A 24,969-nucleotide genomic window follows, 5' to 3' on the forward strand; every position below is an offset into this window, starting at 1 on the left:
AATTTTGGCCCAATCCTAATGAAACTTTGTCAGAATGTTACTCTCAATAAAATCTTGGACGAATTACATATTGGGTCATTGGGATCAAAAACTAGGTCACCAGGTCAAATCGAAGGAATAGCTTGTTAACACTCTAGAGGTCATAATTTTGGCCTAATCTTTATGAAACTTGGTCAGAATGTTACCCTCAGTAAAATCTTGGACGAGTTCGATATTGGGTCATCTGGGGGTCAAAACCTAGGCCACCAGGCCAAATCAAAGGAAAAACTTGTTAACACTCGAGAGGTCACAATTTTGACCCGATCTTAATGAAACTTGGTCAGAATGTTACCCTCAATAAAATCTTGGACGAGTTTGATATTGGGTTATCTGGGATCAAAAACTAGGTCACCAGGTCAAATCAAAGAAAAAGCTTGTTAACACTAGAGGTTACAATCTTGGCCCTATCTTAATGAAACTTTGTCAGAATGTTACCCTCACTAAAATCTTGGACGAATTCGATATTGGGTCATCTGGGGTCAAAAACTAGGTCACTTGGTCAAATCAAAGGAAAAGCTTGTTAACACTGTAGAGGCCACATTTATGACCATATCTTCATGAAACTTGGTCTGAATGTTAATCTTGATGATCTCAAGGTCCAGTTTGAATCAGGTAGGATCAAAAACTAGGTCACCAGGTCAAATCAGAGGAAAAGCTAGTTATCATTGTAGAGGCCACATTTATGATCATATCTTAATAAAACTTGGTCAGAATGTTAAACTTGATAATCTATAGGTCACTTTCAAATCTTGGTCAGGTTGGGTCAAAAACTAGGTCACTAGGTCAAATCAAAGGAAAAGCTTGTTAACAGTCTAGAGGTCACAATTTTGGCCCAATCTTAATGAAACTTAGTCAGAATGTTACCCTTAATAAAATCTTGGACGAGTTTGATATTGGGTCATCTGGGATCAAAAACTAGGTTACCAGGTCAAATCAAAGGAAAAGCTTATGATTTCAACTTCATGAAACTTAGTCAGAATGTTAATCTTGATGATCTTTAGGTCAAGGTTGTATCTGGGTCATGTGGGGTCAAAAACTAGGTCACCGGGTCAAATCAAAGGAAAAGCTAGTTAACACTTTAGAGGCCACATTTATGACCATATCTTAATGAAACTTGGTCAGAATGTTAATCTTGATGATCTTTAGGTCAATAGATCAGGTGAGCGATACAGGGCCTTCATGGCCCTCTTGTTTTAATTAAACGTTTTTCATAGACACTTAGACACTGAGCCAGAAGGAAAATAAAAAATAATATACATTTCTACATCATATTATCTTGTCTTTTGATTGTTTGTCGGTTCATCGATCTGTCTAACAGTCACAGAATACTGATCCAGAGGTATTTGAAGTATTTTTTCTGCGATATAAAGAATACGTACCTCTTTTCATTTTGATTTGCCTGGCAGTTTCTCGTTCCGTGAGTCCGTCCTTCAGTGACAAAAGGTTGGTCCTGCTTTGAATTTAAAAGTACATGAGATTTGTTCATGAAACCTGAATTATAGATGGCAGATAATTTACCGGGTAAAGAATATACAGGTCCATTAATTTGTAATCAGTAATTACTGAAAAGGCTAGTATAGAAAATAATTATGCAGACCATCTTAATTTTGTTTGATATATCTTAAAATATGGATGCTATTGCATCAAGAACTTATTCTGGTAGAGGAATGTGACTTCTCGACAAGACTAGTAGCCGATTGAGTATTTGACACAATTTCATTACAGTAACGCCATTAAAACCCTGCCTAATCACAAATAAAGGAAATTTTTTTGAAGATGAAGACATCATGTGTTGTCTCCCTTTTAATTGGCGATTATTGAAACTTAGCGTTCGAAGCATAATCAAGATCATGATTATTATAAACATATTGAATGGCTTGACCGTCAAAAATTGAAACTATTAGCCCGAGGTCTGAATAAGTGTCTTATTATATGGCATTAGAAATAATTTTCAGAGTAACTGCATGTTGTTTTTCTCAGTGGTGAACTGAAAACCGTTTAACAGCATGGATCAGTGAATTATAAAACTTTTAAAGAAACATTTTACAAACCATACATTTTATAAAAAGGGAAGGACGATTTTGCATATGGTGTAAAAAAATTTGTCGTAAGAACACTTTAATTTATATTTAGAAGGGTAAAATGCGTAATAACGACGTATTTTCTCCTTATTTGTCGAAAGAAGTGTACAGTAGTTAACAAAATTATATAAGACCGTTTATATTTGGGCTTGTCCAGGGCATTAGTCAACTGTTAAAAAGAACTCTTACACACCTGTTAATAATAAAGACTGAAGGTCTCTCAATTACTTTCATCATTTTTGATGGCGGAGTGTTTTTGGTTTAAATATCTTCTTTTGATGTTCGTTTCTTGTTAGATAAAAAGAAAACAAACAAAACACAAAACGCGGGAGAGGTCGGGGTTTGTCAATCACAGAAACACTACGCGAGGATTTTTTTTCAGCATGCACCAATATCAACTGGAGGACTTTGCCTTGCGGAACGGAGCATCAGTTAGAAAATGATCTTTTTATATAATATAGTTCTCCGAAGAGACTTTAATCTATGAACATGTGAAATTTAGTTTTACATGTGTGCCGTTTTCAGTAATATAGGAAACTAGTTGGCAGGCAAAAACTGATATTTTTTTTACATATAAATAAGTAAAAAAAAAAACAAAAACAAAAAAACACGCTTAGACCTAACAAACAGGATATGAGAAGACTTGTCTCCTTGAATGGACAAAAACAATTTTATGTTTTTCATCGATATCATTATAATGTCACATATTATGTGATAATCATGTATATACCCAAGTGCACGCCACCTTAGTATACCCTTGACAACCGTAGGACATGTTCGTGTCAGTAGTGTTACGGTTTTAATCATTAAAATCATGTACCCTGCATGCACGCTAATTGTTTTTTTGTAATCGCATGTCATGTAATTTTACATGTTTACTTGTTTGTTTATGTCATTATGAGCAACAGTACGGCCATTGCACATTCAGTAACGCCGGTATATAAGACATGGAGCTGAATACTCATTCAGAGTAAAAACTTCAGGACTGGAATAGTTACAAGGTATATATCGTTTTTCTCTAAGGTTTTACGTTAATGAAATATGTAAATTTTTGTAGCACGTCTGTATCTTCATCCATTTATCAAAAAATGTATTGATAAATTAACATCAAAATATCTTCTTTGTTGAATTAATTGTTTTGTTTATTTACTTATACTTTGTTGTATTTTTCCCCGTCTTTGGTCACTATTATTGTATTCTATTTCATAGGACTTCCATGATGCCGTTTTCTTATATTCAGATTGTATTAATCTTCTTTGTCTAACATATTGAAAAAGTATACTGGCTCCTTAAAATTTGGACAGAAAAACTACAATAAAGCAATTAAAATCCTTGTAATGTTTCAAAATTCAAAAAGACAACATTTTCGTGCAATTTGTACACGTTATAATAAACTATAAATTGCACTTAGTCAACCTGATTCAAAATGTACGCGAAGTGTGGTTTTTGCTATCCACACCCCTCAGGCCCGACAGTCTGAAAAAAAAATCTGATAACCCTGAGATCTTGTTACGTGTGACGGTGTACGCATTAGCACAGTTAAACTGCCAGACTTAGTGGTGCCGAGGTTCGGTTTTCAACTCCGGTGACTGGTTAATGTGTCAATACGATTCAGAAGTTAATGTCACACATGTCACGTGATTACGTAAAAAAAAGTAAAGCATAAAAAGCAAGCGAATTCTGATAATGTTTATTTTTACTTGCAGATACCCTAAGGTAGTTAAGAGTTTCAAGGGAAGACGATGGCGTTTCATTTTGTTGTCACGGTAACAGTCTTAGCTTGCTTGGTAATGGTCAAAGGTATGTTATGTATTGTCTTTATTACCCATATACGAAACGAAATCATTACTTGTCTGGTGAAAAAGAAGCGTACGTTTATCTTATTCAGTTTTTTTTTGCTGAATTTGTTCATTTAGAATCGTCATAATTTCAACATTCATATTTTCATGACTGTATTTCTTATTTTCTTGTCGATAAAGAGAAGAAGAAAAAAAACCGTTAACATGTTGCAATGAAGTGACTTTTCTGTGGCATTCCTGCATCGATATAAATTCGAAAGATATTAACAGATTTATTTTTCTCCTTGATTACAATCGCTTGACAAGTAGTGCTTCTATAAGCATGTCAATCTGTTCGTATGTCTGCATGGATGATGAACTGATATTATTCTGACTAGACCCTGCAGTCTTTTTGACGTCGAAATTTTAAGAATCACGTCTTTATACGAAATGCGTTTTACGTTGTAAACCGTTAACCGCGACAAAAACAATAACCTTGCCCTTTGACGCTCTACTTCTGAGCGACAGCCCTCTGTTTGTGCCTTTATAATAATTAAATTCATATACATATATAGTGAGCAATTTTCTGCTTAAAAAAGACTTTTTTGCAGAAAATTGCTTATTATATACGTACATGAATTTGATTTGCAGAAAGAATCATGAGTAATTTCTCCAGTTTTCGAACATTAAATTTTGTCACCGGAAGTGTCGATACTGTCTCATTGAAACAACTGAACGGAGTTTAGATTGTGTGTTGTATTCCTAACCTCTGTGTGTTAGTACTACTAAAATGCGAGTTCTTTTTTGTATTTCAGGTACCTTTATAAATGGTCGGTTTGAAAGAAGTTACACCGACAATGGGTTTGATGACTCCGGAACTTTTCTGAAGTAAGAACATTGAAAACAGTATTTTTAGTGTAGGGATAACAATTATCATGTTACAATTTAATGTATGAAGTAAGAATCCGAGGGGAAGCCTGGTGGGACGCGACGATTTGTAAACACATAGCCAGTGCGGACTGAAATTAAAAGTTTTAGTATAATAACCCTTAACGCGTATATTATCCTAAATAATCTTAGAACAATTATTCTGCAAATTTCTAATATAATGTCTATGGAATACATTCTACGTTTTTGCTGATATTTGGTACTGAATTTTATATTTTTCGCCCAGTTTTGTAAATTGCCAAACTGTAGTGGTTGTACTAAAAAATAAGCAATTACAATGATTAGAAAAAAAGCATCCCATAGTTTGTAGAATCGTTTGTTAATTTTATTTTGGATATTTAACAAATGATGATAAGAAAAAATCTAGAAAATACTTGCCTAAATTCGATACGTTATTAACAGAATGTTGATGACTTTTTTGGTTACTTTTTAACCTCGAAAGAAAAGTACACTCTTTCGTAACATATCCCAAGCAAAAGGGACCTTTTTTGTGACGTCTCACATTTCAGTTTTTACTGTGTTATTTTCAGATGGCGACTTTTTAGAACGTGGAGGTGATGAAACGATTATGCACGAAGTGGGACCTTACGTCGGTGGCGGTGAGTTTAATCGTGGGATTGGTGAAAGTCTCTCCGGCGGTATCTTAGGGGGTGGAATGATGGACTCGGGGTTCGGTATGAGCCACAAGTATGCAGGTAGCCCAAGAATCGGGGGAGGTATTGGTGGAATACAGCGAGGCATCAGTGGTAAGCTATCATTGTTGTTTTATTTCCGTAATTGTGACTTTAGAGGTAATTGCCATTGTAAATTTCATTTAAAATGTGAAGTTGTATTCCTTAAACGATTTTTCAATATTGAATGGTTCCATGTATATTAATTAAAAAACTGAAAAAGTGTAAAAATAAAATCCATGAAACGTTTTTGGACTGTTTTGGGACACATTTTGTAAAAGTGCTTATCATTATAAATTTTTTAGCGATAACAGAATATGCATATTTCCCAATAGGACGGCGTATTGTGTCTTGTCAATTCTTTTACGTTGTTTTTGCTGTGAAAGATATGGAATTAGCAATCGACTTAATATGACTTAATACAAGATGCATTTATTATTAATAAAAACAAGCATAGTTTCAGTTTCCGGGTAATTGCATACAAACTTTGTTAAGGATATTCAAGTGACCTTTATTTTGTTCCGCCTCTTGCATTAGCGAAATACTGTGTAGATATAAGCTTTTCTACAATTCCGTGGCCTGGTGGTAAAGGTCACTGACCCTGACTGAACTCTTAACTTCGGTGCTAAAAGTCTCTGACAGGATCAGACCGTTTCATTTAAATCGATAGAAGGTGCTGGTCAAAGTCCGTAGGAAGTTCTTCTTCCACCACCAAAAGCTGGGCGATTCGTGTCAGTGTGACTTACAACTGAACTAAAATCAAACAAGGACAGCAGGCGCACCGGGGATATATCTTCCTCAAGTAAAGCCGGAAAGTGACCGTATGAGTTTGAACACTAAACGTTTATTTCTTTCTCTTTGTAGGTGGCATTCTTGGCAGCGGACGTGGACAGTTTGGAAAATTTAGAGGAGGGCGGGTATCAGCAGGTCTTGCTGGGTTTGCTAGAAGACCTCGCCGAGTTGTCGGTATGGGCGGGATCCTGGGAGCCAGGAGGAGATCATGGAGTACGTGTTTTATTATACTAATTTGAGAACTACTGTAAATATGGTAACAAAATTAAATTGTTGATTATTTTAGTTTTTAAATTAGTGTAATAAGCTTGAATACTGTTAACAATTTGTTTTTGAAATTAAACTTTTATAGAAAAGGGAAGACCGACTCGTTGAAGTAACGGAAAAAAAACAACAACATTTAAATCTAAAATGTACATACATGCATAGACTAGATTTAATTTATCGATACGTAATGCTGCAGAGAAACCAGTCGGAACATTACAAGAATTTCTTCTTTTTATTTTCAGAAATGTATTAAGACGAATATCGCACTGCGCACTATAAATGGCACTTAATTAAACGGACGTAGACAAGGGAGTTATACACACTTTATATCTGTATCATAATTTATTGATTAATTGTTGCGAAAATGTTAAATAGATAATATGCAAATAGCATTTCATCTTTCTGGATTTTATTAACAGCGTATGAACTTCTACTATATATAAGGGGGAGCAACACTGTTGGAGTTTGTCGGCAGCGATCTCATATAGGCCTATGTCATGTTCAAATCGAGCTCATATATTCTGTGATATTGTATGATATGTGCCTGATATTAAGTTTAATATTGACCTATATAAATTCTGTAAAACAGGACATGTGTTTTAGAAGTAGAAAACAAATTCCGCATTCGGACTATGTTGATATCTAATACTGTATTACACGTGTTTCCGGACCTCTTTCATTTATTTTCAATTTATTTATTTATTTGGGTTTTACGGCGCACCAACACAGTATAGGTTGTATGGCGCCAAACAGGACTACAAATTTTGGTTCCACATCTCATTTACATCGAAATAAAAACATGAGGTTTGGAATCAAAATTTGATTACCTGCTGGAATCACAGTTACTGCAAAACCAAGTGTTAAGACCCTATCAGTCGCCTCTTACGATCATACAAGGGTAAGGCAGTGGTTCCAATTCTTTTCATACAGAGATCGTCCCAGAACCACATGGGGCTCATTTATTTTCAAACCCGGTTCAATCAGAAAAAAAGAAAATGTCATATAGATACTCCATTCTGACATTTTGCAAACTACTGAAAATGATACTATTTCTTATTCATTTTAAATAATGATCAATAAATTCTTACGTTAAAGACGCTCAGACATCTACCGAGCGTAAATAAAGATGACGTCATGACGTTCCAAAGGCGTTTCAAATGTCATAGTTCTAATTTCATGACGTCATCTTTATTTATGCACATTTGATAAAACGGAACACGCCATTTACATGGAAAACGTAGAATAAAGCCTGGACTCGCCTTACGGAAACGAAAGTCATTTAATGAATAAGTAGCAACACAGAATAATATATTATATATTTTTTTTTTTTTTTGAGAAAAAAACTTTTATCCCATTTGATTGTCGCATTACAAACTGGGGACGACTGTCTGTCTCATGGCCTGGGTCTTAAACACTGAATAAACTGTAACGTTATGTATTAGTTTTATCTTTTCTTGAGAAACACTTTTATCCCATTGGATGGCCGCATTACCATCTCAGGACGAATGTCCGTCTCGTGGTCGGGGTCTTTCACAATCTCAAACCTACAGTGAAAATGAACAAAATTATATGTTTTGCATAAATAGTATACAAAAGGGAAAAGAATCTAAGAATTTATCTTTATCGCTGCTTATTTTTTGCGCATGTTTCAGTGCTAGTTGAATTGTTGAATAACAGTGCGTTCGTGCACACACGTGTGTGATAGTCAGTCAAGGATTGTTGATCTTTAAAAACTCGATACAATTATGTCACTGATACTTTAAACTAATATAACATATTATCATACTTTCGTGATACATTTAATCAAATCTTTATGAATTCATATTTAAGAGCTAAATTTGCTGATTCCGGATTAGGGAACTTACTTGTGTACCAACTTGGCGATCGTTATTTTCACTTCGTTCATGGCAAACACCTGTCCGATACAATTTCTGAAAAGTAGAAAAGAAAGAAGAAGGCCTGATAGATCGCCGTAACGTTATAATGTATCATTTGACACGAGTGAGAAAGAAAGACTTTACTGACATGTTTTAACCTGTGGGAAACCTTGTGTACATATAAGCGAGCAAATCCCTACAAGTTTCGTGTTATCCCAAGACAGGCACGGCTTTCTCTTTAAATTCCTCCTTTCCAAGGAAATGCCAGGATCTTTTGAATTTACATGATACCATATAAAATACTTACATGACAAGACAGCTATTATTCATCAGTTTTTCAGTACCCCTTGGCCCAGCCATTTATTACTTTAACCAAAGTTGCTTATTTTGATATTAGGTGATAAAATTTACCAACCTGGATCCTGCTGAGAACGGCAAAAATCCATAAATTTCATTGTCATCTCTGTGATCCGCATCAAACCGTTCAGGTCTAAACTCCTGAAACAATACAATCAAATCGTTCAGGTCTAAACTCCTGAAACAATAAAGTCAAACCGTTCAGGTCTAAACTCCTGAAACAATAAAGTCAAACCGTTCAGGTCTAAACTCCTGAAACAATAAAGTCAAATCGTTCAGGTCTAAATTCCTGAAACAATAAAGTCAAACCGTTCAGGTCTAAATTCCTGAAACAATAAAGTCAAATCGTTAATTGTTCAATATAAATGTTACATTTGCTACTTAATTTCCTTCATATTTAATAATCATTGATATTCGTTTGAGCCTAAAGTCTTCAATAACCTTTACATTCATATGAGTTTAAAGTCGTCGATATACTTGTTATTTACACGAGTTAAATATCGCCGATATCTTTGCTATCGTCCAAGTTTAAACTCGTCGGTATCCTTATTATCATTTGAGTTTAAAGTCGTTGATATCTTTTCTATTTGTGTGAGTTTAAAAGTCGTCAATATTATTTGTATGAGTTTGAAGTCGTTGATGCACTTGCTATTAAAGTTGTTTGATATGTGTGCGAGTTTAAAGTCGTCGATATCCTTGCTATTCATTTGAGTTTAAAGTCGTCAATATATTTTTAATTTATGTGAGTTTACAGTCGCAGATATCCTTGTCATTAATATGAGTTTTAAGTCGTCAATATTATTTGTACGAGTTTGAAATCGTTGATGCACTTGCTATTAAAGTAGTTTAAAAGTCGTCGATATCTTTGATGTTTGTGCGAGTTTAAAGTCGTCAATACCCTTGCTATTCATTTGAGTTTAAAGTCGTCAATATATTTTTAATTTATGTGAGTTTACAGTCGCAGATATCCTTGTCATTAATATGAGTTTTAAGTCGTCGATATCTTTGCTATTTGCATGAGTCTAAAGTCGTTGATATACATGCTATTAAAATAAGTCTGAAGTCGTCGATATCCTTGCTATTTATATGCGTTTTAAGTCGTCGATATCTTGAACTGAATGTTTACCTTCTAAAATTTCAATGATTGAACAATACGACCCCAGGTGCGCTCCACAAATTGAATCTCTAGTCCATTTAACTGTCTACACAAACGAAACTCACGGGTTTCCAGTGATGTAAGCCAGTGTTATACCGCATGTATATATCCTTCGTAAAATTGATACTAATAGGCTGTATTAGAAATCACATGTCCCTAACGACCGAGTGTAACAGGTGAATAAATATACTTTCAGACCAAAGTCACTCTGACTACCGTTAACGAAGGATGAACTGCCCTATGCTTGTATTACATTGTCAAAAATATAAAAAAAAGCTTTCAAAAATACCCTTAACTTAAATAATACAGCAGTATTCCGGTTACGGAAAGTGTATTTCGGTGTATTTCTGTTTTTAGGTGGATGCCGGTTTAATGTGTGACCGTGTCAAAAGTAGCATTTTAAACTACTAAATATGGAAGTTTTAAACGCTAAAATTACTCACATTATGTTCTTGCCATACGTTCTTGTTGTGATGAATTAGATACTGATGCACATTAATGCTAGTTCCGCTTGGTATTTCGTATCCATCAATCTCAATAGGATGTTCATTTCGTCTTGTAAATGCAGGGACCGGACTGTAGTACCTCATGGCTTCTTTTATAAACTGCACCAGGTATGAAAACTTCCCCAAATGTTCTCTGTAAAAATGGAATGTTCTTTATCAAGTCCTGTGAACAGAATGAAATATTTGTGGCAGGCATGAAAACTTCTTGAGCTGTTCAAGTCCCCAATAATAAGGTATAATTTGTCGCGAAAGGAACTTTCTAGTCCAGCCGCTGCTCATGGCGTAATTATCACTTTCATTTCAGTCTGATATTACCGTCAGGGGAGGTAACTAATCACAGATTGGGACTGGAAACTTCCTCGAGTTAACAAAACGATTTACGTCATGTAAATAATGACTTTTATATACTTATAATATTCATGACATTGTTTTGTATGAAGTTAGAAAGCAGTTCATATGACGGAATATTCTGTTAAGGTATGAAAAAAACTCTTAACGATAATGTAATATTCTGTTTAGGTATGAAAAAAAAAACCCTTAACGATAAAGTAATATTCTGTTAAAAACCATTAACGATAGTGTAATTTTCTGTTAAGGTATGAAAAAACCCTTAACGGTAGTGTAATTTTCTGTTAAGGTATAAAAAAAACCCTTAACGATAATGAAATATTCTTATCAGTAAGGGAAACTTTATTTACAATTCTGTTCGATGAGGAAAAGAAATCGTAAAGAGTGAAATCTTTAGCAATGATATTGATTTCCTTGTAAAGTGACGAAGTCATCCAGCTGACACTTTTATGCAGAAAGAATCCATAACGTTATTGAACGTTTTAAATTTACGTTTTGACATCGGTTTCGTCACCAAGAACATCACACACATCTTGGTAAACCAGTTCCTGAGCTTTGCGATGTAATCCAAGTGCATAGATTGTCCAGCTGATCGTACATGCTGTCGTGTCGTGACCTAAAATACATTCGTCCATTTAAGTAGGTGATCTTAGATTTGCTTTGTATTTAAGTAAGTGATGCTAGATTTGATATATATTAAGTTGGCGATTTTGAATTTGCTACATGTTGAGAAAGTGGTTTTTAGATTTGCTTCATTTTAAGTAGGTAATGCTAGATTTGCTACATGTTAGGTAGGTGATGTTAAACATGCTACATGTTAAGTAAGAGGTTTTCGATTTGTTTCGTTTTAAGCAGGTGGTCTTAGATTTGCTTCATTTTAAGTAAATAATACTATATTTGCTATACATGTTAGGTAGGTGATGTTTAAATTTGCTACATGTTAAGTAAATGGTTTTAGATTTGCTTCGTTTTAAATAGATGATCTTAGATTAGCTACATGTAATGTAGGTGATTTTATATTTCCTTCTTTTTAAGTCGGTGATGTTAGATTTACTAAATGTAAAGTAGATGATGTTATATATACTACAATCAAAACAGATAATGTTGCAAATTAATAACTTAAACAATTGTTAAGATAAATCTGTTTGAAGCTGAAAACACACTAGATTTCCTACATCTACGTTTTCTATTCCAAGTTATTCAAGTCTCTAAAAATGGTGTATATATATATTAAAACTGGGAAAGAAAAAACGTTTTGCTGCGTTTCAATTGAATAAAGTTTAGCTTGTAGGTTTAAAAAATGACGGATCAGATATTAAGCAAACAATACTGAACAAACAGATTCAAACTGTTGTGTTTTAAAAATACAATAGGAAAATCTACATTTTTAAAAGAAAACGCAGCCGATCATACGAGTTTTCAATGCTCAACTTCAAACTAGCTGTATTACACAGTAGTTCTATAAATAAATCAAAGCCGCCGATAAATGTTTAACTTCAAACTACCTGCATTACATGGTAATTCTATGAATAAATTTAAAGATGTTACCCGCAAATGTAAAGGTATCAACTTCGTCGTGTATTTCTTCGAACGTCAGCCCGTTGCCTTGTTCATCACGTGCAGTCAAGAGCATGTCCAGAAAATCAAGGCGTCTCTTTTCATGTATAATCGGCTGTTTCTTCTACAACAGGTGTGTAAAGATCATTTTAGCCGCGCCATGAGAAAACCAACATGGTGCAATTGCGACCAGCATGGATCCAGACCAGTCTGCGCATCCGCGCAGTCTGGTCAGGATCCATGTTGTTCGCTAATGGTTTCTCTCATTGCAGTAGGCTTTGAAAGCGAACAGTCTGGATCCATGCTGGTCGCAAACGCGCTATGTTGGTTTTCTCATGACGCGGCTCATTTAGCTTAGACATTCTAACATTATGCCTGGAAAATAGTAAACTGAAATTGTCTTGATGATATAGCCTCAAAAGTAAATCTGTATTCTTCTATAGATGAACAGAAAAACCATGTTCGTTTTTCTTATTTGGGCGAACCAACGTTGTCTTGTTATATCTTCTTAAGTCATGTAGGCTTTAAAAATGATAAAGGTATGAAAAATTTAGTATTTGAATGGAACAGGTGCCATTTTAATTTCCATGAAAACATAAAATGAAAAAATGGAAAACCACAGGTTGCCCATCTTGAGGTTTTAATATATTCATATAGTTACAAATGTTTTACTGGTGCTAATGCTGCGGCTGCCACGACTTTTTCTGGCAAGAAAAAGTTTAAAAAGTTACCATGCCATTCATTTAAGACTACAACACTATAGACATTAATCCTACAGGGTATTTGCTAAATAAATGATGAAGCAGATGTCAACAGTGTCACAGACATAAAATGGCCGATGGTTAGACATTTTCTTAATTCACAAACTTCTAACACTTTTTAAGTAGTGGTCCAATCCAGAATTACGAACGAATGACCAGATGATCCATGGCTTTCATTTAAAGTAACTCATGGTCAGACTTTTGTTGCCCTTTAAAATTTTATTCCACTAGGTTATTTAGTGTTTAACTGAATTATTTTTTTTCTACTTCAATAGTATTTTCGTACATACAATTAAATACACACATAGCCACCAGAAATAAGCCAGCCGATCGAATTATCTTTTCAACAGACAGGAGACTAATTACACCAGATACTGATGTTCCAATTGAACTGTAAGTAGGTCAGCGTTATACAGATCTTGATATTCGAACTCTTCACAGAGTTAAGTTCTCTTAACACTTACTAGTTCTTCTTTTCTTGTTTTGATAATAGTTTCAGTGAAACTCCTCGAAGTTTTACACAGTCGTTTCAATTCCCGCCCTGTGGGAGACAGGTAGAAGAGGAAGTCTATCAGCTGCCATGGTTTACTAAAAGCAAAATATAATATATTATACAAGTAAAAGTCCAAGATAATCAAACTGAGATATTGATTTTCATTGGTCTAAACATGTCACCTGACACAATTCATCCAATTTCAATGTGATTCATACATGACGATACCCCGGGCCAGTATATTTTGGTTACATAAACACAGTCTTGAAATGCACATACTCCGGTCCAGTATATTTTGAGGTACATGGATACGGTGTTCAAATGCATATACTAAGTACGAAAGTTCAGTTATATCTGTTTCATTCATTTGTAAAACTAACTAGTGTTCCTGGATTCTGTACCAATACTCGCCTGTTCTCCGCCAGTTAGAGAATCAGAAATGGAGGACGAAATGAGTTCGGGCACAACGTCTTTTATCAAATCGTCACGGAGAACTAACACCTTGCACGAGATCGAACTCACGAGCCCTCAATCCGTAAATCTGCTCTATCTCTATTGAGCTAATTGGATAGGCTTCTTCTTCGCTTCTAGACTACTAGTAAGGGAAAAACACACTTGTCACGTTGTATAATATATACGAAGGACGGCAATAAAATTGTGGAAATATTAAAAGTAAAATTTGGCAAATGGATAATTGTACTTACGTATAGCGATGGAACTCAATTTCAAGAATTCTCTGGACAGCATTTATGTATTCCGAGTTTCTGAAAAAGCAATTTAAGGTTTTTAAGATATGTTAACGTCTAGCATTCCTTTAACAAAATTAGAATCTGTTCCCTAGGTTGTTGTTAAGAATGTTTCATTGGCGTAAGAGCGGAGGTACATGCATGGCAGTTGAAACAGTATTTCATTTACTGACTTATTTTGTTAGCAAAACCGCTTTTTCCTACCAACAAATAACTCGAATTTATCCATAGTGAATTAAATTTAATGGTTTTATAAGTGTTCAGTTAGTTCATATCGTGGGACACGTATCAGTTTTTGGAACTGAGAGGAAATGAAACAGGTAGTTTTACACTGATAGCTAGAATATCTACCGACACAACCAATCCAAGCTAGAATCTCCACCTATTTAGCCATACGGATAGAAAAATGTTGATAGAAAGGCATACTTTTCATTGCTGATTGAAAAAGATATGTAGTCACAAAGTTAGTAATGATCTTACTGATTATCTTGAAAGTTTCCTTCATAAGACAGGGAACAGGAAACTAAGACGTCCAAAGCTGATCGACAGATGTACGGGAATACGTCCACGCTTTTTCCGTTGGCTGCAGCCGTTTCAAGCTTATCCTAAAGAAATTAATTCTAAATATATTTTGAACGTAAACAAAATGAAACAAATCTGAAGCGCGCCGAAAATTACGCGACTTAATGACACACTAAGCAGTGTGTGTGTGTGGAGGGTGGGGGGAGGGGGGGGGGGGGGGGGGGGGCGGCGCTTGTTTTAACATGGTTTTATTCTTCATTTCCAAATATACCAGACTAAGCTATACAATGGTACTATTTTATCCATCAGAATTATTATCTTCAAACAGATTCAACTCTCTCATCAGTACTTAAAATGGGCCAAAATTTTGTGTGATGTATGGGAGACCCATAAACTCTCAAAGTTTGTGTCACAGATTTTCTCTAATTTAGGTGTCCGATTCCTTCCTTGACATGATTCAAGAATAGGATAAATCATTACAAAACTGTGACACAATTTAACAGACTACTCTTCAAAGAAACAGACTGCCAGTTTTTATGTAACTTCCTTCGTAAATGAAGGATTTGAATTACTTCAAACACTTCACCAAGTTGTGAATTTCTACGAAAATGTATTATAAGAAGCTTGTCCTAAGGTTTCTCCTTCATCCGGCGAATCAGACTACTTCATTCTTCAATTTCATGCATTAATACGTTGACAGTTCACTTATTTACAAATAATAAGGCTTCTTGACCAAGAATGCAAGTCAAAATTGGTTATATTTATCTGGTGAAAATCATCCATATAAGTTTAGTTACGCTAAAGCAATATAACATCCATTAACGCACCCTCTATTATATATAGAGCTTCGGACGGCCATATTACTATAATTCAGATTCAAGAAATCAAACGCTAAGCTGATAGTCTAGAAATACCATCAACATCGGTTATAATTACCTGGTGAAAATCACCCATATAATTTCATATAACATTCATTAACGCTCCCTCTAGTTGACTGGACTTTAGATTCAGGAAATCAAACGCTAAGCTGATAATCTAAAAATACCATCACTAAGTTTATAACCTGGCTGTTCTTTTCAGAAAGGTGTTATTGTAAACACATGCGAAATGTTAACTGTTTATCCTGCAAGTTCGTCAAATAAAGGTTTTATATATGAACTTTTTGGCATCTGATAGAGGAAAGTATAATGCATTTATATGAAAGAAAAACATAAAATGTCCCAAAAAATACCAACTCACTCCTTAGTGTATCCTTAAACACATACCGTAAGAGTATCGACGGCTTTATTCATTACAGAAACATATCCTGACAATATGTGAAAGTGGAAGGCTGGCGTAAGTAGTTTCCGGTTTCTTTCCCACTTCTTTCCGTTACTTCCCAGAAGACCTTCACCTGTGTGGAAATATTTGCACAATTGTTTCTTAAGACATTTTTTCACTTTTAAGACATGAATTAAAATATAGCATGCTTGTATTAATATCCGCAACATATGTTATCTATGGTGGCTGATTTCTACCATGTCGTGCTGACTTCGCCCCGCCGACACGAAAACACGACAAATATGTTTTTTTGTCGATTTTTCGTGTTTTGGTTTTGGCGTCTTCCATTAGACATGCGCACAACAATTACACACAAAGAGGTCTGGACTGATATGATACTCAATATAGCACACAGTAAGAAAATGGCCCACCTAGCGCGAAAGACTTGAATATACGGTGATAATGATAAAATATATTAGATTTGGAAACCTTATATTTTCAAAATGTGAACATTTTACGTATCTATCCACATGATTGGGACATTTTATCTAAATGTTTTTGTAATATAACATATATACACAACGTGTTAAATACGTCTGCTAGGTTAGTATGACTATGTGATAAAGCAAAAAGATTGTTAGATGAATGAGGTTGACCTACTTTTTGTACTAATTTATCAGGCATTGGCTGATTTTTGACGCTCGCTATTAGATTATGTAAGCACTGAGGTGGATACTGCGTCACAAAGCCTGATACCATTATTGATGATATAAGTGTATAACCATGTTTCGATTCTTGTGTCACTTTCCCTTGGAAATGGTCAGTGAACTATTACAAATACTGTGTAAGACAGCCGTTTAATTATTTCTAATGTATAAAATATATAGATTTATTTCTCACTAAACCTCCAATTCAGGAAATAATTTTAAGCATTTAAAATACAAGTTGTTTCATCTTTCAGGCGCGATATAGAACTACGTCACATTCCTTTTTAAAGCTAGAAACAGGCCTTTGAAAGGTATCAAATATATTCATTTTGTATTCCAAAAATCAAGAAATCATATGTTCAGACTAAAAAAAGAAACAAAAAATATTTATCGTGTTTTCGAGTTTTCGGGTCGGCGGGGCAAAGTAACGACAACACGGCAGCACGACAAATAAAGGGCACCAACATGACATATTCATTCCCTCGAAAACGTCACAGATAGATTGGTTGTGTCGGCGCCCTCTAAATATCGAGTTTTCTCGTAGATTGTTTCGTGTTTTCGTGTTTTTGTCCCGCCAACACGAAAACTGGAAAAACTCAACAAATAAGGCGTTTGTCGAGTTTTCGTGTTTGTGCCTCACCATCACGCCAACACGACATGGCAGAAATCAGTCACCATAATTATCATCTGACGTCATGGGCTGGAATAAAGCCATTTTACACTAACAAAAAACAAATCAGTCAATGCCTAACTTTGTACAAACATGAGCTGTCACTATTAGTGACAAATGTCAAGAGCATTTATGCCAAATAATTTTAAAATCCCTTCATCGATGGCAGAGTTATGGATCGGACAAGAAACAGACCATGTTAACCATTAACCTATAAGTTTGACATTAACCTTAGAGCTAGGGGTCTGGATCTGGCTCATGACATGTCGTCCCATTATGGGGAACATTTATGCCAAGTAATTTCCAAATCCCTTGATGAATGGTAGAGTTATGACCTGGACACGAAACAGACCATGGTAACATTTGACTTCTAAGTCTGACCTTGACCTTTGAGCTAGGGGTATAGGTCTTGCGCATGACACGTCGTCTCATTATGTTAAACATGTATGCTAAGTAATTTTAAAATCCCTTCATGAATGGCTGAGTTATGGACCGGACACGAATCAGACCTTGTTAACCTTTGATCTCTAAGTGTGACCTTGACCTTGGAGCTAGGGATCTGGGTCTTGCGGTTGACACGTCTTCTCATTATGGTAAACATGTTTGCCAAGTTATTTTAAAATCCCTTCATAGATGACAGAGTTATGGACCGGACACAAAACAGACCCTGTTAACTTTTGACCTCTAAGTGTGACCTTGACCTTGGAGCTAGGGATCTGGGTCTTGCGCATGACACGTTGTCTCATTATGATGAACATCTGTGCCAAGTTATTTCAAAATCCCTTTATGGATGGCAGAGTTACAGCCCGGACAAGAATTCACGCACACGTACACGCACGCACACACACACACACGCGCGCGCGCGCACACACACACTCACACGCACACACACGGACAGTGCGATTTTAATATGCCCATCTTCTTGGGCAAAAAAGTAGGTCTACCTCCTTCATCATTTTTAGACTTTTAGTTCCATAAAGGTAAAGTGACGTCGAAATCGTTTAAGTAGGTGTTGGTCGATAATTTGTCTACAATATGGAAGAAAGAAGAACTTTTGATGTTTCAGCAGAAACAGCTAACATTTGATAAAATGAATATTACATTTGTATCTTTCCATATGGAATTTATTAAACTAGGTGAATAAAATTGATGAAATGCACAGTAGAGCATATTCTTCGTTTACTTCATAATAAAGTTATTGTTTTATTTATTTCATTTTGAAAATATGGCAACTTGGCCACTGTTGTCTAGCACCAACTAAATGGATTGTTCTCACTTCACCCTTGTTATCCGGATAATACGAAATGATGTGATAATTCCAAAATGCTACAAAATGACAGATGAACGCTTCTGAAAATTTCAGGTGTCTCGGTAAGATGCTGTGGCTTGATAATTAACCACCAGATGTTGCAAAAAGAACGAATTGTGATTTGTTTCCATGGAACTCAAACTATTTTACTTTATTTTTGTGAATACAATACACAGTATGTTAAATAGTTTACAAAATCCATGTAAGTTTAGTTTGAAAATTCATAAAAAAATATTTAGAATTGGTTTTTACGCTTGTAATTCACTGTATATACAGCTCTACCATTTTACTATCTGACATAGTTTAGAGTATGTTGTTTACATTTGCCGTTTTTATGCCAAAACCATTTATGTTGATCCTTGTGTGAAAAATTGACACTAGCCGAAAATGACCATGGATAATGCCCTACATGTGTTGTCTTTGGGAGTGGATAATAGCCGTCATTGACTTCTTTCATTTACATACCATTACACATTGACCAGTTATGTGTGAGTGTAGACATGTTTTGGTGAATGAGTTTATAACAACATGATGATATGAACTTGTTAACGATATTTAGCTCGACTATTCAAAGAATAGTAGAGCTATTGGACTCACCCATGCATCGGCGTCGGCGTCCCGATTTAGTTAAGGTTTTGTATGTAAGCTGGTATCTCAGTAACCACTTGTGGGAATGGATTGAAACTTCACACACTTATGCACTGTGATAAATTGACCTAAACTGCACAGGTTCCATAACTCTATTTTGCTTTTATACAAAATCATGTCTCTTTTTTCGACTTAAAAATGTCTTGGTTACGGTTTTGTATGTAAGCTGGTATCTCAGTTCTCACTAATGGGAATGGATTGAAACTTCACACACTTGTTCACTGTCATGATTTGACATGCATTTCGCAGGCCCCATAACTCTATTTTGCATTTTTTTCAAAATTATGCCCCTTTTTCAACTTAGCAGTTTTTGGTTTTAAGTTTTTGTATGTAAGCTGGTTTTACGGTATCCACTAATGGGAAAGGATTGAAACTTCACACACTCAGTCATGAGTATTAGTCATGAGCTGATAAGCACTGTGAAGGTTCCATAACACTTTTTCCCATTTTAACAAAACGTTGCCCCTTTTTCGACTTTTGTATTCATTCAGTTGACAAGGCTGTTGAATAGTCGAGCGTTGCTGTCCTCCGACAGCTCTTGTTATACTGGTAACAGGCGCAGCAACCTAATAAGTAGAGCATATGAAACCCATCGCAGATTAAGAGTTTTTGCCTCATATGTTATCGGAAAGAAATTTTATCACTCTCTTTCCATGAATGTGATTCTTACAATTACAGAGATAGTCCGAATGATGACTTTAGATAAAGACCCGATAAAGAATGCCGAAAAGATATGGCCATATATTGGCGCTTGCTCAGTGCTGGTGGGGGTACCCGGCAGTCAACCTATACAGATCTTTGGCTCCTTTAGAAATGGCTTTTGGAGTTTGGCTGGAGGTTGTCTTCAACCTACCAAGATCTACGAGACATATTATACTGTCTTCAAAAATGCCGAGGATTTTCAACATCACAAAACATACCACAGATTTTGAACAGCAGTCAGAATACCATCGTTATTATAGCCCAAGGAACAAAGCAAAAAAATGATCTCAATTACAATTCATAACACCAACTTAATGTATTGAACTTACAGAAGAAGAGGGAAGGGGATATTGCACAAATGTTAAGTTAATGAACGTAGATCTTATCCTATACACTGGGACCAACTCTATATTTCAGTATAGAAATGCATGTGAGTCTTGTATTGCAGATGAAATTTTGGTAGGGGACAACTTTTTATGGAAAAGTTAACAAGTGTGCTAAATTATTAAGTACAATATTAAACTATTATCAGTTAAGGGATTAAGGGAATGTACTTCTATGAATTCACAGCAGTATTCAACATATTCCAGCAAAACTGACCTGTTAAAGTGCCATTATTTTCACACTCGTGAAATGCTAACAGACCCCCAGCATACTTAATTTCTAAATATGGGTGTTCCCCCTCCCCCTGTGGAATCTCAGCACATTTAGATTCAGGTTAAATTTACCTGTTCTGGCTTGTTAAATTTTTCACCAAAATCTAGCAGAAGATTAAAACAGAATTTTACAAAGATATAGACATTTTCCCTTTTGATAAAATGTTTCAGGAACATCTGGTACTGACCATGTGTATAAAACATTACCTTTGGCATGCTACAGCCATTAGTTACCACATATTATGAGTATACTTCTTCAATATACAACAATCGGTACTTTTAGAACAGCATATGCAAAAACTTCAAACTACAATATTGGCTATTATCCTCATAGCATTTCGGGCTTTATCTTCGAAATTTCTATGAACACTTGGGTCAGTATCCACCCACTACTACATATGCTTATATATTTGTCAATGAGGGTTATTTGATCTAAAATAAAAACTTTTAAACATGTTCATATCATTGTTTGTATAATAACTGAATAATACAAAATTGTATTCATTACCAAAAGTCCATTAAATGAGGTTGACAACGCATTGAATCGCCAAACTCATCCTCAAAGGCAAAATGTACAAATTGTTTGGGGCTCTCCATACTGAACAATATGTCCCATATTCAAATTGTTTAGTGCAAATAGTACAGCCTCTAAACCATGTTGAATCAGTTATAATACTTTAAACAATCAGAATGAGTAATAAGAAAATACTGAAGAAAAAACAATGCCCATACCAAGTTTGACATTTCCTCAGGATTGTAGCATTTTGGAATTATCACATCATTTCGTATTATCCGGATAACAAGGGTGCACTTGGTGTTATAGTGATATAGTTTATTTATTTTTTTGTTTTGTGTTTAGTGGTTTTTTTCAACAGTACTAACCATCTATTAATTCCCAAGAATCCATATTTTGAAAAAGATACAAAACCTTCTTTATCTTTTACTTTTTACATGTGAAAAAACTTTTTCAATGTTTTAAACTACATCAATACTTACCGATGAACTCTCGCAGCAGACGATATCCGCCGGCCATATTAGTGTCTTTTGTTAAAACCGTATTGTTGACCTGTCTAAATGTGTCTGGGTGGCAAATCTGTACAAAAGGAAACGAGCCAAACCACAACAGGAAAACTTTGGCATCCAGCTCTTCCATTGCACGCGTTGAAACATCTAGAAATGATTTTGTTGACTCAGCATTTATCTGGAAAAAATACAAAAAAGTTCATGTAAATCTAAAAATAGCGTAGAATCAGCTGAATTAGTTACTAGTTTTTTGTATCTTTTCATGTGAAAAGGGTTACATTTAAATAAATTAGACTTCTAAAAATCAGGCTTATTTTATACAGATACAAGTTTAACTCCGAATGAGGAATCTATGAAAAGTAGCCAGAAAACTGAATTCTTCGTTGCATTTGCTTAATAACAATAAAATGTAAATACAAAAATGTAGATAGATCTCTGTCTATCGAGTTTGTCTTTAATAAATATTGCATACGAATGAGAAATATAAGTAGTGAAACGAAGTTCAGAATATTTTATTTCAGTTTGAGATACAATGGAAACGTTGTATACGTAGAACGGCCCATATTTACATTCTCTCTATCCGTTCCTTTGAAAATCACGACGTTCATTTTGTATGAACAATCTAAACTTATATGATAAAGTGGTGCGGTTTTGACAACGTGTAGTCAATGGAAACATTCCTGCTGTTCTGTCCGGTGAACGGAATGACCGGGAAGCTGATTCAAAATGTTAAATACAACAAATGTGTATTTTATATAAAACAGTTATTAACAAATGGAAAGGAAATATAATGTAAATACAATAAATGGATTATTTATTTTCGGAGTTCATGCGAAATAATCATTATTTTTAAATGCAATCCATGGATTTGCAGATTACATGTCGTTAATTTTACTGTTTACATGAGCTTATGCCCTCCACACACTTTTTACTAGTCTGGGTACCGACTAGATAATCTTTAAAAAAAAAATTCAATCATTACTCTTACATATTCTGACCAGTCTTTCTTGGCTCTGATCCAATGTTTGAGAAGAAAAGGTACATATACAAAATTTGAATAGCCTCAGGATTTATCTCATGTGAACAAAAAATTGGGTCTGAACACAGACTAACACTTTACATACTTAACTTTCGAAGGAGAAGAACTCTATAAGACTTGTCTTTCGTTCTAATCCTTTTCATCTACTGTACATATAATGTTTGTATTTCAATATAATTTTGTATATTTTTGGGAATAAAAATATGTTTAAACCAACTTTCGAATATATTCACGACATGATCAAAACCGCACTAATTTATATCACGGTTTGCATATTGCCATCATTAGACTAGTCACTAGACTAATAATAAAGAATTTGTCACAACATTTCAACTTTTGTAATGTTTCTTTTATTTTATGTAATAGTGACAAATGCCGGTCTATTTTAGAGATTTTCCCAGAGAACTGATTGTAATATTATCATGATATTGGACATAGGATATAGACTGGCTATATTCACAATTTTACAAGTAAAAAAGAACAAATCTATATCATAGTCTAGGAGCTAGTCTATGCCATCATGTGCATTTCATTAATTTAATAAAACAAGAATTTGTATAATGAACAGTAATTATAATTATTATTTTATGGGGAAAATTAACACGTGTATTAATATGCCATCTATAGATAGCGACATTGAACGGTGCATTTATACATTTCTCCACTAAATGATCCCTGACGATCCGTAATGTATTTTATTTGACCCAGATCGTACTTTAGTTTATTGACCCTATAACTGCATATCACTATTACTATTTGGCATTTCGGCACATCTAGACAAGCTTACTGTCGCTGAATGGCTGCTTTTTAATGTCCGAATTTGGTGTTAAAATGCAAATTTCACAAAACTCAATTTCCACCCGTTTTTATGCATGTTTTGGCCCGACGTTACAGTTTGACCGTCACAATATAAAACAAACTGTATGCGTCGGATTAGTTCGACTATCTTCATGTAATAGTATGTATATAGAAACCTGATCCAGCAAGTCTGGAAGAGCTGTATGCCCTTCACCTATATAATGTAATCCATGCTTTATCTAGGCCTCACTCGAGTTTAGCACATTAAATTTAGTTAGAGCACAATCGTTGACGTTCTATTTATTACTCCATCATAGTAACATAACACTTCACATAAGGCCTAAAAAAAATTCTTTGTTTCCGGTAACATGCTCAAAAAAATTAGGGTAGGTAGGTCGGAAATTTTTTTTTTTTGGAATTTTTTTTTTATTAAGGGAGACTTTTCGGAAATTATTTTTTTGTCAAAAAATGATTACAGATAAGGGGGATATGCCTTTAGAGCATCAGTAAGTTGATTTCTAACATCACTGGCCATGTTTAACGCATAAAAAGTGCAGTTTTGCATCATTTTGTTAAAAAGTTGAAAAAAATATTCTCCAAGGCCATAAAAACATTTAGGGTTGGGCCAAAAATTTAGGGTAGGTCGGGATACCGGAAACAAACAATTTTTTTTTACGCCTCATAGTCTGCACTGTTCGCTATTCAGTCAGAAAATTTTCAGTGAACACTCCTTTGAAAAGTAAGTGGTACTGCCCAAATTGAATGATGGACCAGTCCAGTCTGGAAATTTAGCAGGGTAAAGGTTAATAACGTGTTTATATATATCTGCTCAACTGCCACGTTATCCCAGAGGATTAAAATTAGTATTTACGTTATGTGAAATGCTACTTAATTTATAATAAAGAACTACAGTTTATTTACCTCTCGAGAATGTCCGTAGAGCCAGTGTGAGGGTAGCTGGGGTAGTTTACGAAGTGCCCGATATTTTCTGTTGAAACTAACGAGTAAATTGAAAACCTGTACTGAAATATATCCTAGAAAAATCACAATACCATAGAACATTAAACTGCTCCAGTTTAGCTCCATTTTGTAGGAAGAATTATTGAATGGTGAGATGTAAGCTGTGTTTATATATCACACGCAAACACTTAAACCTTGAATACGGTAGACAGTATACATATTATATAATTAGGTCAAGCATATTTATATAAAGAACGATAACGAAAACATCATCGGAAAAGTCGATTATGTTTTTCGG

The 24,969-nt window shown here is 34.8% G+C and overlaps 2 protein-coding genes across 2 annotated transcripts; one reads left to right on the forward strand and one right to left on the reverse strand.

Moving 5' to 3' along the window:
- Positions 1-3,862: 3,862 nt before the first annotated feature.
- Positions 3,863-6,966, forward strand: LOC123534513 (acanthoscurrin-2-like). The gene is made up of 4 exons (XM_053518909.1): positions 3,863-3,920; positions 5,377-5,592; positions 6,382-6,522; positions 6,819-6,966. Exons 1-4 carry the CDS (start codon positions 3,863-3,865, stop codon positions 6,827-6,829), a joined length of 426 nt encoding a protein of 141 aa, XP_053374884.1. The 3' UTR covers positions 6,830-6,966.
- A 912-nt stretch (positions 6,967-7,878) lies between these two features.
- On the reverse strand, positions 7,879-24,969 carry LOC123535195 (cytochrome P450 4A24-like). Its single transcript, XM_053519003.1, has 12 exons — positions 24,633-24,969; positions 21,848-22,052; positions 16,165-16,292; positions 14,858-14,982; positions 14,336-14,395; positions 13,603-13,726; positions 12,369-12,501; positions 11,313-11,436; positions 10,410-10,605; positions 8,869-8,951; positions 8,442-8,507; positions 7,879-8,120 (listed from the first exon to the last, which is right to left on the reverse strand). Exons 1-12 carry the CDS (start codon positions 24,795-24,797, stop codon positions 8,021-8,023), a joined length of 1,509 nt encoding a protein of 502 aa, XP_053374978.1. The 5' UTR covers positions 24,798-24,969; the 3' UTR covers positions 7,879-8,020.

Source organism: Mercenaria mercenaria, chromosome 12 (assembly GCF_021730395.1).
Source record: "Mercenaria mercenaria strain notata chromosome 12, MADL_Memer_1, whole genome shotgun sequence".
Classification (NCBI taxonomy): Eukaryota; Metazoa; Mollusca; class Bivalvia; order Venerida; family Veneridae; genus Mercenaria; species Mercenaria mercenaria.